Source organism: Rhinolophus ferrumequinum, chromosome 13, assembly GCF_004115265.2.
Source record: "Rhinolophus ferrumequinum isolate MPI-CBG mRhiFer1 chromosome 13, mRhiFer1_v1.p, whole genome shotgun sequence".
Lineage (NCBI taxonomy): Eukaryota > Metazoa > Chordata > Mammalia > Chiroptera > Rhinolophidae > Rhinolophus > Rhinolophus ferrumequinum.
This window is the reverse complement of record NC_046296.1, coordinates 48,959,150-48,975,312: the sequence shown is the minus strand read 5'-3', so window position 1 is coordinate 48,975,312 and position 16,163 is coordinate 48,959,150. Positions and strand designations below refer to the sequence as shown.

The 16,163-nt window shown below is 40.2% G+C and overlaps 1 protein-coding gene across 7 annotated transcripts in view; it reads left to right on the top strand.

Annotated features, from left to right (window-relative positions):
- LTBP1 (latent transforming growth factor beta binding protein 1) overlaps positions 1-16,163 on the top strand; it is a 348,164-nt gene that overhangs the window by 106,009 nt on the left and 225,992 nt on the right. For 6 of the 7 annotated variants that reach the window (XM_033124740.1, XM_033124734.1, XM_033124737.1 and 3 more), the window contains exon 4: positions 9,402-9,571. In XM_033124740.1, the coding sequence (XP_032980631.1) occupies positions 9,402-9,571 (170 nt within the window). The remainder of the gene's footprint in view (positions 1-9,401; positions 9,572-16,163) is intronic. The other variant, XM_033124736.1, reaches the window with a different exon arrangement.

Genomic DNA, 16,163 nt, shown 5'->3' with positions numbered 1-16,163 from the left:
TTTGTTACATAAAGTTTCTTGTATCATAATATGATAAAAAATAAATGCTAAAAATTCCTTTATAATACAAAAAACAAGTACCTAAATGTAAACAAATTAAAATTTGAATTAGAAAATTAAAACGAAAGACTTTTTTCCCCGGAAAGTTTGGGCCAAAAAAGTGGGTGTGCATTATACATGGCACAGTACAGTATACATTTGGGTAGTCTCTGAATATGAACTCTAATATCATCAGAAGGGTGAAATTCTGTTTTTGTGCTGTCCCCCTTATTGGTCGAAGAATAAAAGAGTCTAACACTCTGTGTGTGCATCAGGTATCATTCTAGGTGTTTTCACATATTGAAAAAAAAAAACATTTTGTATTTGTCTTCACATTAACTTTGTGAGGTAGGTATCATTACCTTTATATTGTAGTGACAAAATTGAGCTAATTCTTTCCGTCCTTTCCGCGATAAGTGGTAGTGTTAGGATTTGGTTCCTAGAATTTGATTCAAAAGGCTTGAAATTGGCACTTCCCCAATAGCGTAGAAATCTTAATTATTGTTTACATTTTGGAATTTTATTGGGTTGCATTTAGATTTTCTCTGGCCTCTCTTAGCTTAGATAAATAGAAGACGGGTACAATTCCTTTTTAATTTGTGTTCGGGGACACCGTCCCAAGTAAACAAATGTAGATGCTCATTTTTGACAAAGCTAAGGACTTCAGTTATTAACGATATTTCCTTCCATGGCTACTTGCTAAATAACTTACTCATTTCAAGGTGTTGATGATTTTAGCCTTCTGTGCTTTTCAGAGCTTTTGAATTATTACCTCATCCTTGGCAGATAGGATATCTGCCTCATGAGCATGTAGCTTTATGGGAATTAAAAATAGAAGAAATGAGAGGATGTGAGTGACTGGAATTGGTCTTTTCTTTATATTTTTTCTCTTTTACTATTTGTTTCCTTTTTATCTTTCAGTGAAAAATAAGTAATGTTTTCTTACACACATGTAATATTTTCTACTTTTCTAAGTACTGATAAATAAATTCATAATTTCATTTGCTACACATTTTGAAAATTACCAAAGGTAATTTCATGTATTTGTGTGAACTCTTATGGAATAGTTTAAATATATATACATATAAAAATCAGAGACAGTAGTTTAAAGAAACCCCAAAATATGCATTCCCCAGCTTTCGTAATTATCAACTCAGAGCCACTTATATTCATTTATACTCCTATTCACTGGATATCCATTTCATAAGGATAAAGCATCAATTCATCAAGAGGATGTAAAAAATCCTAAACAGTTGTGCATGTGATAACAGAGCTTCAAAAATATGTGAAACAAAAAAAATTTTTTTAAAGCCGTGAGTAATAGATCACTTTGTATTTATAGTTGCAGTTTCCATACCCCTCTCTCAATAACTGACAGAACAGGATACACAGAAAATCAGTAAGGATACAGAGGACTTGAACAACACTATCAATCAACTTACCTAGTTGACATGCATAGAACACTCCACCCAACAATAGCAGAACATGTTTTATAAGTGCATACAGAATATTTACCCAAATAGATCATATTCTGGACCATCTGAAAAGTTTCAGTAGTTTTTAAAGGATTTGATTAATAAATTATGTTCCCTAGCCATAAAGGAATTAAATTAGAAATCAGTAACAGAAAACCCTCATTTGCAACCCATAATGAAGTGTAGGCTGTGGTCACCAATGGCTGCTAACAGCCATTTTGTGAAAAGACAAGGTGTGCCCCTTGCTGGAAGAGTACACCTCCACTTAGTAGGTAGTCCAGTCAATAATCAAACCTGAATCTGATCAAGCCTGTAGATCTATATATTATTTATGGGAAATTCTGGGGCAGAGTCCATATTAATATTACAAGGGTAAAGTCAACAAAATCTATAGTTTTTTCAGTGAAGAAATTTCAAGGAAAAAGAAAGGGTAGAAGAAGTCACAGATTAAGAGAGATTTAAAACATATGAACTTGTTGCAATGGATGCATATTTTTTCCCCTGATTTGAACAAATAAAGCTGTTAAAATCTTATCAAACAAGTAGGTAATTTAAATACCTGGATTTTTAATGATATTAAGTAATTATTTACCTTAGATGGGATAACGGTCTTGAGACTAGTTGTTAAGAGCCTTTGTTTTTTACAGATACATGCTGAAATATTTCCAGATTAGCTTCAAAATAACCAGGAGGAAAAGGGGAAAGTGTGCAGTTTTTTATCTCTTCAGTCTAGAGTCTAAATTCCTGTGTGCCTGGCCCCATCATTTCTAGAGACTTCTTTATTGCTCCTCCCAGAGGCAATTGGCTCTTTGCTCATATGTCTGTTACAATTATTTGGTGTTAATAGCACATGTGTTTCTCAAACTTGAAACTATTGACATTTTCTGCCAGATAATTCATTTTTATGATGTACTGTTCTGTACATCATAGAATATTTATTAGTATCCCTGGCTTCTTCCCAGTAGATGCAAGCACCTTACCTCCAAGTCTTGACACTTTCAAATGTCTGAAGATATTGCCAAATGTCCCTGAGGGCAAAATCACTCCCCAGTTAAGAACCACTGGTAAAAGACAATTGGTTCCAAAACTACGGGATTGTGTTTACCATGTTTATTAATGATGACCACCAAAGTTGCCTTAATTTCCATACCCGCCCCATCTACCTTCTTTAATTTTATTTTCTCAATCCCTTTTGTCTTTATCTCATTCGAGGTCTAAGAATTTTTACTGGTCTATTCCCTACATTTATGTTTTCGGTATAATCTTTTCCTTCCTCCTGTTCTCCTGACTGTGCTTATTCTGGCACAGGCCAGCCTTACTTGGTTACTGGCAGCCTGTATGTGCTGTTTTTCAGTTTCCTCATCAGCACCCTTTTATCTCCTAATTCCTTTTGTGGTTTTTGTTGTTGTTGTTGTTGTTTGTCTGATAGATAATTCCATATGAACGGGGTTATGGATGGCAAATACGTGTTTCTCCTTACCTTTGTGTGCGTACACGTGCACGTGTGTTGTTACACGGCCTTGTGACATCTTCCTAGAGGTTTGTGTTTTCTTTGTCCTTCCCCAGGTGCATGCCGCCCTTGGGAACCCCACAGGAAATAGGTTTTCTCCATCAAACCGTAGCTTGCATTTCTTGAGAAGCATACGTGCACGCTTCTGACCAACTTGGAACACAACTGGGACACACGATCACTTGAATTTTGGAGACAGAAACTGGCCCCAAAAGACTGAAGGTGGCTTCCTCCTGCAGCACTGTTTCCTCTCCTGGTTTTTCTTAGTCCTTATTATAAACCTGAGTGTGCTAATCATAGGGGAAAGGGTTTGATTGTCAGACTGGCCTTCCTTGGGAAACATTTTATGGCTTGTTGGAAGTTCGCTTCGGTGAAGTGCAAAGCCCTTTTCTTAAATGGAAAGGGGCTTGTGTTTTGCCAGATCCTTCTATCTGCTCTGCAGGTCAAATAATGGACTTAGTAGAAATATGGAAAAGTTTAGTTCATCTTGTACCAAAAAATTGCCACTCTGAAGGCAGCAGTGTAAACAGTGTTGTGACTAATCCTTTTTTTTTTTTTTAAAGAAAAGTTTTATGCAGTTGTTTCCCGTTTGCCTGCAAAGATACAGAGTTTTCCACAGATTTCAGTCTTCAGATGGCCAGCCATACCCGTAACCTCTGGCCTGCTTTTCCTGTTTGTTTTTTTCTGTGTGTCACCAGTATACCACCTACCCAGTTGCACCCTATGCAGTTACACTTCTGCTCCTGTCACTACTAAAACCACATTGTTGATGGTACCACCCAATCCAGTGACCTTTTCTAATTTTTTACATCCCTGTTTTTTTCTGCAGCAGTTTGTAGGTGGTCCTCTCTCCTTTCCTCCTAGAAACTTTCCTCCATTTATCATTTTTGGACTTATGTCAGTTTTGTTTTTCTCGCCTTGTGGTTCCCCCCACCCCTGCCCCGTTTTCTCTTTATGTCCCTACCATCCAATGAATATCCTCCAAAACCCCGTGGTCCCATGTTTTTCTCTGAAACATCACTTGTCTTAAACTTGAAGGCTTTTCCTAATTGTTTCCCAAAGATCCACCCCACATTTCCATCTCTAAAAGTAAGATAAGTGTCTTCCTCAAAGATTGGCCCCTTCTTCCAACTGCCATCTGTATACTTCTTTGCTCTTACTTTTCCCCTTGGCCTTGAACCAAAAATACCCTTCCAATCAACTAGGCTCGTGAAACCTTCATATGGCTGGACGCCTTTGTCCCTGCCTCTCTCTCGTTTAACCTCAAGTTCTGTTAGTCCTTCCGGTAATTACTTCCATCCAGCCATTTCTTGATGTATTCCCTTTAGGTGTTGTCTAAAAACTTCTTGTCATGGGAGGTGAACATTTAGCTTATTTATTTAGCTTATTTATGTTACCACTCGCTGCTACCCCTCCTTTCAGAATCTTTATTTCATAATCATAGATTCTGTTTGTGCAAACTCCAGCAGCGTATTTGAACTTATTTCTTATCTTGTCAACTTCATCTTTCAAGGTCACGGCTGTTGTCTGATGACCTTCTATTTTGTAAGATGAGGGCAGTGGCCCTCTCAGTATTCCTTGCACTTCTCCTCTTCCAAAATTTTCCAGTCTCCTCCAGATCATTCTGTACACTTAGGTCACCAGTGCTGGTAACAGGGGTTGTCGCTGACAGTTACAGTGTTTGCAGTATGACGTCGGTGGATGTACCACTCAGTGTAAGGACAAGCATAGGGTGCATGGGATTCTCCCTCTGTGAGCGCCCATTGTTGCCGTCCCTGTGTTTCTTGAAGGTGAGTGTTCCTAGCATCAAATTTGAATGGATTCTTCCTGTTTCCATTCCACCAATTGCGTTTATCACCATATAGTCAAGTGTCTCTAAAATCTCAGTTATATTTTCTATTCTCTTGACTCCCTTTTGCCCCCTGAGGTGGTTCTCTTGGAGCTCCCTGTCTTCCTGGTTGCCTGGCATGCTTCCTTTTCGGAGAAATATGGGAAACCAGTCTTTATGCTAGGGAAACTCGAAATGCCAGAAGGAGAGGGCCTTACTCGGGGTGGGGGGGAGTAAGTGTTACGGTTTCAACCACAGAGTTCCATGTTTTAGAGAAGAAGACTCTTTTTTCCCTTCTGAGGGAAGTTGATGGTTGACTTCTGGATGTTCTGTTTGTTAGAACGAGGAGAACAATGGTCTTCCCATATAGGCCTACCTCGCTTTATTGCGCTTCACTTTATGCTTCACTGTGTTACCATCATCGTGGGGGCAGGAGCTCACCAGCAGCAAGATTATGACTTGCTGAAGGTTCAGATGATGGTTAGCATTTTTAACAATAAAGTGTTTTTTTAATTAAGGTATATACAGTGTTTCTTAATGCTCTTGTGCAGTTACTAGACCATGGCTTAGTGTAAACTTAACTTTTATATGCACCGGGAAGCCAAAAAGTTAGTGTGACTCGCTTTATTGCGACATTCACTTTCTTGCGATGGTCTGGACCCGAACCCACAATATCTTGGAGGGATGCCTGTAGAGACTTTTTAGCTAAGACCCCAGTGTTCAGCCCTGCTTCTCTCATCACCCCTCGCTTTACTTGCTGTTAACATCTGGAAGCTTGTGGCTCCCTAGCAAGACTGCTGCTTCTGTGGCTGTATCCTCCCAGAGTGATTTTTGACCAGTGCCCCAGAGCTACTGGTTGTAACCCATTAGGAAGTCATGAAGTCAAGAAATCAATGGAGTGGTTAAAGACTGTCATTTGAAAAATAGGCTAGAGGAGAAAATGTCAGTGTCCTGTGCATAGTACAGGTAAATATTGTTTCATAAAACTTGTTTTAATTACATCAAAACACAGACATATATGTAAACGTGTACTGGCTCTCCATTTGAAATGTCCTTCTTACTGCAGGTTGAAGTAAAAGAAGTTAGAAAAAATTTTTTTAGGCCAAGCCTTCCTCCCCGCTGCTACAACAAACATTTCTCAATTCACTTTGAATCTTATAGATTGGTTGAAATGTGTCTCATGTGTTTATTAGTGGGTAATACAAACCATATTTAATATCCTTTATAGAATTGATCAGGTATTGACTGATCAGGAGAGATGCTGGGCCAAAGGTCTCTGGCTCTGCCGAATGTCAACTCCTTATTTATGGGATTGAGCGGATGTCTTAGACGGTCCAGTGGAGGGGTAAGGAGAGATACCAAAGAGCTTGGGACAGTACCTGTTTATCAGAACAGAGTATTTCAATATTTTAATTACTAGTGTGGCTATACTGTTGTGTAATAGCCAAATGTCATTTCTGGATTTATGTCTTTTTTTTGTTCCTTATAATTTTAGGGGCATCTTTGAAGGAAAGGGAGATTATGTATAGATGCCCGAAGAACCATTTTAAATCAGAGATCCTACAGTTTTCATTTTTAAACTAATTTTCTCTCAAATATTCCAGTTTACCCTTTTAAAAGAAATGTCATTTCTTTTAAAAGAAATTAGGTATAATGTTATGATAGATCTGATATTCACAAGTGATAGGTAAACTTTTTTTTCTGGGCGGTGGGGGTGGGAAGAGAAGAGAAAATCCTAATTGAAATGAAGAGAGAAAGACTTTTCCTGAAACACTTGGGTAAAAGAGAAGGAAACAAAGAGTTAAAGAGGATTTGTATTTGTAGGCTGGGAGGTGTCCAATGTGGAAATAACTGTGAATGATGAAATTAGAGGAAAAGGTGGACATCAACTGTGAAAGGAGGAAGTGAGGAAGAGAGAATAGTAGGGTGGTGATTACTCTTTATATTTATATGTGTATGTGCATGTGTATATGTATATATATAGTGTGTGTGTGTGTGTGTGTGTGTGTGTGTGAAATGAGTGATTTAACAGTTTCCTCTGCTTCTCCTCTACAAGCTCACTGTCCATGGCTTTACTTCTTTCTCTGTGGGGCTGTCATGTGGAGTAACTTCAGTCTGTTCCTTTGTGTCTGTGTATCTTTGTGAGCCTATGTGTTCACACCCTTGCATTCGGGAAAAGGGAAGGAGCTGGAGGAAGGGGAAGTACAGATCTCTGTAGCTCCATGCTTGCAATATGTTTGCAACTTGCAGGAGGACTTATATAGTAAGATCTAAGTACCATTACACTGGTAATTACTCCTTACCCATTTCTTTCAGTTAGTGATGGCTGAGGATTATTCAAATTCTAGACCTGGTACAGCTCAGTCTTACCTGTCTGTCCGTTACCTTTCTGTTATGTTTAGGGAAAAGGAGCCCATATGTACATATGCTTTTAGCTCACTTTTTGCTGCCTCTCTCTTCCTTGATTCAGAGGGGAAAGAAGGGAGGACCTCAGCTAGAAGGCAGACCCCACCATCAGTCTCACCTACCTGGCAGTGCTCCGGGCAGTAATTAGATGTAGCAGCCCTAAGATCTCCTGGAATGCTGGGCTATATCCTCTTCTGAACAGGAGGGGGCCTGGACTTCTCTCAGCAGGTGCCAGCAGCGGAGTGACAGGGTGACAGCATAGCTGGGCAGCGAGCTGTCCCTGAGAAGAGAAGGAGGGCTTCCCCTTTTCACTAGGCTGACAGTAGACTTGTGGTTCTTATCAGCCCCACCAGATGTGTCCAGCTGTTTTACTTTCTACTCCGTCCCAACCAAACATACTTAAAGTTCAAACCAACACTTACATCATCAAAACAAAAATGTTTACAATGTGAAGCCTTAGGCTTTTAGTAATTTAAGTCATTAGTGACAAAGGCAGTGCTCTTCCATGGCATTGCATCTGGGAAAATCCAGGCCCAAGATGGATGTTTTCTAGTCTTTCCTGCGACCACAGGATTTGAAGTGATAGATCTGTATCACTGATTGGTTAATGGGGAAGCGTGCTTAACCCAGCTTCTTCTTTTCCTCTATTTCTCATGGACACTTCGGCCCACCGAGTAGCTCATTCACCAGCCCCAACTGGAATAAATCGAATAGATTGAGTTTATTCAAAGCTGTTACTGTTTTTGGTGAGACCCTGTGCGGTGGTGTTTTGGTGGCTTGACATACTGCCCTGTCATGCTGTCACTCTTCCTCTTCTTCAGAGCCTCTCATTTGGGGCAGTCGCTGGGGTTCTGTAGCACCATATCAGTGTGACTATAACTCAGTCAACCATTTTCCTACATTAATAGTGTCATAGTTGGGAAAAACTTTGTTCGGTTTAGATGGCTTTAACGTGTCACAGTCAATAAAATTTAAGATTACACTGGAGAGCAAGTTTCCTTCCAAAGGCTCCATTTGCTGCTAAAATGCGTTGTCCCCAACAATTTTAGTAGCAATTCAGCATTTTCCAGAATTAGTTGGTATATCTTCTTTATATTCTTCATTACTGACTCGTCTTACTTAGCTAATGATTTCAGTTCTGTCCCACAGGGAGTGATTCAATCTGGGTGAAGCTTATTATTTTAAAGTATACATTACATGCAGCAGAAAAGAACTGTCATAGAAAATAAAGTGTTGGGCCAGGAGGGTGAAAACACAGTAATTGTGTTCGGGAGTCCCCAGAGGTCTTGACTCATGTTACTGAGGAAATAATGAGATTATGATTAGTTATTATTCTTGTTATTCCTAGGAACTAGTAATTATAAAACATTTAACCTGAATAGTACAGTTTTAATCATTATGAGATACAGTATAAAATATTTTAATGTTAACTAGGATAAGTTGAGTGTCTGTTTTCCCTGTCATCATCGTAATTTATATTTCAAAAGGGCATATGAATTTTGTTTCAGCTTTGTATGTTCAGATTTTTACTCACATTGTTTCTTAGCCCTGCGTGGCAAAGATCCTATGGTACGTGAGGCTCAAAGAAGTTACCCATCTTCCCTTCTAGTGTTACGAAGCTCCCACTGTGTGCTGGACAGGCTCTAATTGCTTAATTTTGCTGAACTCACAAAAGCTTGGCGTTTCTTACATAATCCCCTTCCCGTATTTTATTCCCCCTTCTCTTCCATTTTCAATGTTGCCTACTTATGTATCAGTGTATATAAAATACACCTTTTTAATATATGTACCTGTTCAGGTAGATGTCTGTCTTTTTCTTCAATAAAAATGATATGTGTTTTGCATGAAGGCTTATGGAAGCTGTGCCCTGAATCCTCTGTTAGAATCCACCTGTGGTAGCCTATTTATCCTTCGTTGTCTTGGCTAGACAGGCAGAGTCCCTTTTATATTGGGGGTTTCCAAGGGTAAGCTGTTAGTTCCCTATGTGTTACAAATGATCGGCTACAGTATGTGAAGGAAAAGTTGAGCCTGGCATGGACCTTATCTTCCTTTCTAAGTTTAACTAACTTCTTACTCTTTCCTTCTGAGTTGGCTTTGAAGTGTCCGTTATTTATTTCCTTATCCTCACTTTGTTTCTCCCCAGAGTGACACCCCTTTCCTCACAGAATGTCATGATTCATCACGGCCAGACCCAGGAATATGTGCTGAAGCCCAAGTACTTCACAGCCCAGAAGGGGATTTCGGGAGAGCAATCCACTGAAGGTTCGTTCCCTTTAAGATATGGGCAAGATCAAGTTGTCACACCTTTTCACTGTGAGTATTGTCTAGTCAATCTTTTTTCTATGTTATACTGTCATAGTTTGGAAACATTTTTTTTTTTTTTTTCGAGGGAAGGTTTAGATGGCTTTAGTCTGTCAGAGTAGATGAAGTTTAAGAATCATTAAAAAAAAAAAACAACCCACATTGGTTCCTAAAACAACGATCCAGCAGCATGGTTTCCTTATTCTGAGGGAAGGCAGTTTTCTTGGATGTTGGAAAAGAATCTGAAGTGACCTGCCTGTAATTAATTCTGTTTCTGCAAGATAGTTCCATTTCTGAGACATACTTGCTCTAATTTTAGATATAGTTGTATGCCTAACATATTTACATTGATAAAATATTGAGTAAGCTAGCCAGGATTCATTCCTTGTAAAATGTCTGAAATGTCCTGTGTTATTCCCTGATTTTGGATATTGGATAGTGGATATTTTTGTGTTATGAGGTCCACCTTTTAGTATATCAAGCAGATGGCGTGGCAGGTTTTCCTCTGAATTTGTAAAGAGCTATTGTATCAGTGGCCAGCTTGGTTAATATCTCACTCTGTGGGAAGCTCAAGGACAACCCCTGGCTCCAAGGGTGGGGAATGTGATGATTTGTGGTTTAGGTATTGCAGAGTGTCTCCTGGCAGCATCTGGAGAAAATGTTCTGGAGTGAGGTGGCACACCAGTCAAAGGCGAGAGCTAGACGCGCGGGCTCATTCCAGTAGCTTCCTGCTTGGTCTCACGTTCACTGATTGCCTGTGCCATCAGTCTTGAAAGAGAATGCCAGTTGTGAGTTTGAAAAGGACCGTCTTTCACTACCAAGAGTCTTGAGAATATCTGAGAAATAATTTTTACTGCTGTTTGGCACGTTAGGTGTCTGTATCTGTGTGGGTTTGATTCCCTTGGGCCCACTCCCACCTCCCAGAACTGGTCACTATTTTTGGAGTGATTGATTCTTCCCTCAGAACTGGTCACATTACGAAAAGAATATCTAATATATGGTAACCCCCACTTCTCATCTTGTGAGGAATTCTGCTCAGTGACCTGAGTCTGGGACCTCCCAGAGCAATAATTTGATGAGGTTTCTTGAGTTGATGAGGAAAGCAAGCCCTGGGGATTTTAGAGAGGGAAGAATGGAGATATCATATAGACCATCTCGTTGACCTTCAGGAAGGATAACTTCCAGGTCATGTGCACAACAATAGATGTGTCTATCTTTTTTTTTTAAAGATCCTTTAAGTGCTTCATAGCCTGTTCTGTGTGAATATCCCCAAGTGTGTATTTTTTTTCTAATTTTAAGAGGTACTTCTTATTTCCTGGGGATTTTATATAGATTATGTATTTTTTAGAAGCTGTCCAAAATTAGAATGTGATAGGAAGAGAGGTTTTGAAAGCTTATGATCATACTGATAAGGAAGAGTTCTGCACTCCGTGGAGGTGTCAGGAAAAGATGGTCTGAGAATCACTGGTATTCAGACTAAAAGACTAGACTGTGGTTTGGGTTTGTTACCGATAATTTGTTATTGGAGTGAAAATTTCCACTGTGTGTGTGTGTGTGTGTGTGCGCGTGCGCGTGTGTGTGTGTGTATTTTAAACTCTCAAGCCTTTGTTGAACTGTCGTCTGGAAGATGAAATTGTACTTTAGAAGAACGTGTAGATAAGTCCTCTGTATTGTCCATAAATTTCCCATCCATCCCGTTTCAATGAAGTTTCTTCATAGTTGGGAACTGGTAAAGTAATTTAGGTGAACACATGATCTCAGTGATGGAGTTCTCTGTTCAAACCCCCTAAAAGTTGGCGGCTGTTCAAAAAGAGGCCCAGGAACTTACTGAAACAGGCATATAGGAAGGCCAAGAAGGGAGATGGGGCTATTTTTTGCTGAGACCAGAACTCTACTGAAAGCTGGAGGGCTAATGGGAAAGTTTTAAAAAGAGGTAGTTTGGCAGGACCACAAGGATACTAAAATAGCAAAGCTGAGTAAGAACAATAATAGAAAGATTAAAACTAGAAAGAAGGTATGAGTAAAGTAAGGACCGGTAAGTATTGTTTCCCCACATCCAACTTTGGGTTTGATAAAAGGAGCCCCTAAAGATACCTGCATGCAACAGAAAGGAAGGGAAAGCTAATAAGGGAAGTTTGTGGAAGAGCAGAAACTTTGTGTCCTCTTTTTCATATTTATGGAAGAGATCCAATGCAAACAGACAAACTTCTCCTTTTACTGAAGGGTTTGAAGGTCCAACAGTAGGAGAAGATAATTCTGACTCTTTAGAAAAATAGGAGACATATGGTCAGGTGGACATGATGTACCTTGGGATGAAACTGAGGGACTGGTGTGTCCTAACAGTCCATTACCATTACTTTTGAGAAGCTACGGGGACTATAGAAAACATTCCGGTTGGCAAAGAACAAGAGCTGTGTGCCTCTTTCAAATGAGATTTTGAAAAGGTGGTCTATAGTAATTTATTACCCGTTGGTAGGTTTACTATTACCTTGCAAGCAGTAATAATGATGTAAGCATTTGTATAGCTTCATCAACTCATAGTAGAGGAGGCAGCAGCATTGCATGCCTAAGTGAATAAGGATTTGCTGTTGACACCCGTCTACGAAAAGAGAATTTGCCAGAATAAGGAGGATGGGAGATGACGGCTTCAGTAAAGCAAGTTGTGTTTGAGTGTTAATTCTAGCACTCTTGAGACAAAACCAACTAGATCGGGACAAACAATCAAGTTACTGGTGAGGCATTCTCTATTGTAAGACATGAATGCCTATGTCGTTGAAATGTCCCAGAGTTTCGATGACATAATTAACTATCCCTGTCCAGTGCGTGCCCACCGCTTTTTCTATTTTGAGTCTGAGTCACTTCCTGGGTAACTTCACATCCTGGGTTGGGTGTTCTCTGGTTCCTGGATAGCTCTAGTGATGATAAGAGTGTTCTGCTTTATTCAGTGGTCTTAACGGAATTTAATTTGCATGAGTATCATCGAGAGCAGGGTCCACAAACTTCTCCTTAAAGGACCCTGTAGTACTAAATATGTTAGGCTTCATCAGCAGAGACACAAATTGAAGATGTTATATATAGGTACTTATATAACTATTTAAAATATAACCATTTAAAAATGTAAAAATAATTCTTTGCTGTTAGGTTTTAAAAAATCAGGCAGCTGGCTGGATTTGGCTCCGGGGCTGTCATTTGCCAACTGCTGATCTAGAGACTCACAGTCTCTCAATCTACTAAAAATATCTAGGTTTTGGACCTGATTGGTGCCTGGAACACGACAATTGAATCAAAGCCCTGTCTGTAACCCAACTGTCCTTCATGTCACAGCAACTCACCCTTCTCACCCTGACGCTTCTCAGATATGTCTCCACTTAGTTTGAAGGCAGCCAGAAAAGCATGAACTACCAGGCAACCACTGGTAAGACTTATCTGGTCTCAGATAAGTATAGTTCCCTTTTAATGTTAGAATGACAGGCCACACAGCAATTGGGCAAGTAATGAGTATTACTCCTGGTTGTTTATAGAAAGCCTTTTGATAATTGATGGAAGCAACATTTTCACTGGATGAACCAGTAACGGCCATCCAGCTGGACTGCCTCCCATTGAAATATCCCCCGAGTTCCTCAAAAAGTTACACAGAGTTACTCTATGACCTAGTAATTCCACTGCTAGCTATATACGAAATGGAATTGGAAATATATGTGTACACAAAAACTCGTGTATATATATGTTCATAGCAGTATTTATAATAGCCCAAAAGTGAGAACAACCAAAATGTCCATTGCCGATAGTGGGTAAATAAAATGTGGCATATCATGTCATTGGTTGTTCAGCCATTACAAGGAATGAAGTATACAGATACATGCCACCATGTGAATGAGACTTGAAAGCAGAGCATACCGAAATAATGCAGACAGAAAAGAATCCAGGTCACATAACATAATTCCATTTATATGCAATGTCCTGAATAGGCAAATTATATGAAATGTCCTTACAGACAGAAAGTAGTTTAATGGTTGCCAGGGGCTGAGGAGAGAGGGAATGTGGAGAGAGGGGGTGGGGAGTGACTGTTTATGGGTAAGAAGTTTCTTTTGGGCTGAGGAGAGTGTTCTGGAATTAGACGGTTGCACAACCTGTGAAAATACGAAAAGCCATGTTATGTTAAAAATAACATGAAAATATTTACAAAATTATTTCCAAATAGGTAGCTCAAAAAGCTTCAAGGAATGGAACTCATCAGCTCTGTCAAAAGGCCTAAGGATAGTGGGGGGTAGAGTGGTTTGCTTTATCCAGTATTTTCCTTGGCGACTTGTAGAAAAGAGTACGTAAGCCAGATCTGTTGGGTTAGTAGTATTTTTAACATAGAGGAAGAAGAAAGGTTGAAATGACATGATAACATTTGAAAGGCGATCTTGTAAAAATGGTTAGATGAGATTATTAGAATACCATATGCTCAGGAGCAAACCCAAATAACTCACGTGTAAAGAGATTAGTTTGGCACAACCCACTAGAAAAAGACCTTGAGGGTAATAAGTATCCACATCAGACTATCTGCTGTTGTAGTAAAAATACCATCGGATGCTTGATAATGTTAAAACCAGAAAATAATATTTCAGTGGTAGACTGTGGTGGAAGGACATTTTTACCATCAGCGTTATAAGTACTGGAGAGCTTACTAAGGTAGAGTGTAGAGTTACTTAAAAAGGACAGCTTTAGGATGAGCAGAAATATCCATGTAACTAAAATGGTTCCCTAGACAGCTGCTTTGCAGAGGATGCCAAGGGTCCTACAGCTAAAAGATTGGGGAAATCTCTGAGTTAAATATTCAACTGCTTTGTCTCTTTTTCTATCATATCACTTTAATATTTGGAAATGCTTAGAAATGTAAACTTTCCTAAACGAGATTTCTCATCGCTAATTCCAGTTGTTTTCCATACTTGGCTTTTAAACAGGTTATTTATATTTTAAAATTGTCTTCTGAAATTTTAGATCTTTAAATTCAACAAGGTTGAAATTTTAAATTTCAGGAAAGGCAGGTGTCCTCTTTTATACTCGTATACTACTTTCTTAAAGTTTTTAAAATAAATATAAATCAAATTCTTAAGAGAATTGCCAATTTATTATATCTTCTGTGCTGAGATACGAGAGAGATTGAGCACTGGTATTGCAAACACATGATACTCTTAAATTACCACACACACACACAGAAAAGTTAGGACAAGCCCAATCTTTCTGCTTAAGTAAGTAATCATAGTAGTTCAGGAAGCACATCCACAGCTCCCGGTCTGTCTCCTGTGACAAAAGAAAACCTTATCCTGCCCGCCCTGGGACCACAGGAGACGTCTTAGCCCTGGAAGCTGAGGTGTGTACTGACCTATCCCAGCCCTTACTTGCTTGCTTTTTTTTTTTTTTTTTTTTTTTTTTTTTAAGGAAAGCACAGCTCACAGTGGCCCATGCGGGGATCAAACCGGCAACCGTGGTGTTATCAGCACCACACTCTAACCAATGAGCTAACCAGCCGCCCTTTTCCCAGCCCTTGCAGTGGACCAGTCAGCTCCGCTTCCGCCCAGCGACCAGTCATGGGCTGAGTGGAAGTCTCAGCTTCTCCATGTGAAGGTAGAACAGCCCTCCAGGTCTCAGGTCTGACTGAGATGGAGGCAGAGTCAGTTGTTCTCACAGCAACAGCCTTGCTGCCCATGTCCTTGCAGCCCAGTTTTGGCCAAACCGCAGTCCATAGGAAAGGCGTGAACGCTTTGGGCATGAGATCCCCCTCTTTACACTTCCAGTGATTCTCTGGTCGAATGTGCTAGCATTAGCCATAAAGCTGTGTTCACACTGACATCAGGAAGTATACAATGTGAAAGCATCTCAGGGTTTGATGACAAAGGGTCTATCTCCCACTGAAAGAAGTAAGTTCATGTGTCTGGAGTGAAGATTTTCTGTGGTTGCCGGCTGGCACAGCAAAGAGGTTCAGTAAAACCATCTGTGTCTTCCTGGTTGCCCTGACTGAGAGAAGTGAGTGGTTCTGCAAAGGATTAAAGGAGACATCCAAGTCTGTTGCTTTGGCAAAGCAAATCTGAAGGGTAGGAGATACAGGCAGTATTTGTCCTGGGCAGTTCTGCGTATGCGTGTCACTTCCAGGAGTTGGGCCAGCACATTGATTCAAGGCTCCGGGTGCCCAGTGCCAGTTACAGAAGCTCCCCAGGAGGGGTGTCTGTGGTACGGCTCTGAGCACCCACCAGGGGATGGAAGTAGGCTTCAGAATAGAACACCAAATTCATCCTGCACTTAGTGGCCCTTTGCAAAAGGCGGGGGGTAGAGGGGGAGGGGGAAACCTTTCAGGGACAAACGGACAGAGGCAAATGTAAGTGTCATAAATACAGACGAGACAACTGGGGCCAGCTTCTTATATGCAGGATGAATTGCAATACGGAGCTCTTTAGGGAAGAAACCCTTTGAAAATGCCGGTGAGGAAGAGTCTGGTGCTGAGATAACCACCTCGCCTCATTTGGATGTTGAGGTTTAGGATATGAGTGAAAGCATAGATCACGTGACGAAAGAAAAGGAAGAGCAGGAGGAGAAATCCAGGGTGCTGGCCACTCCAGTT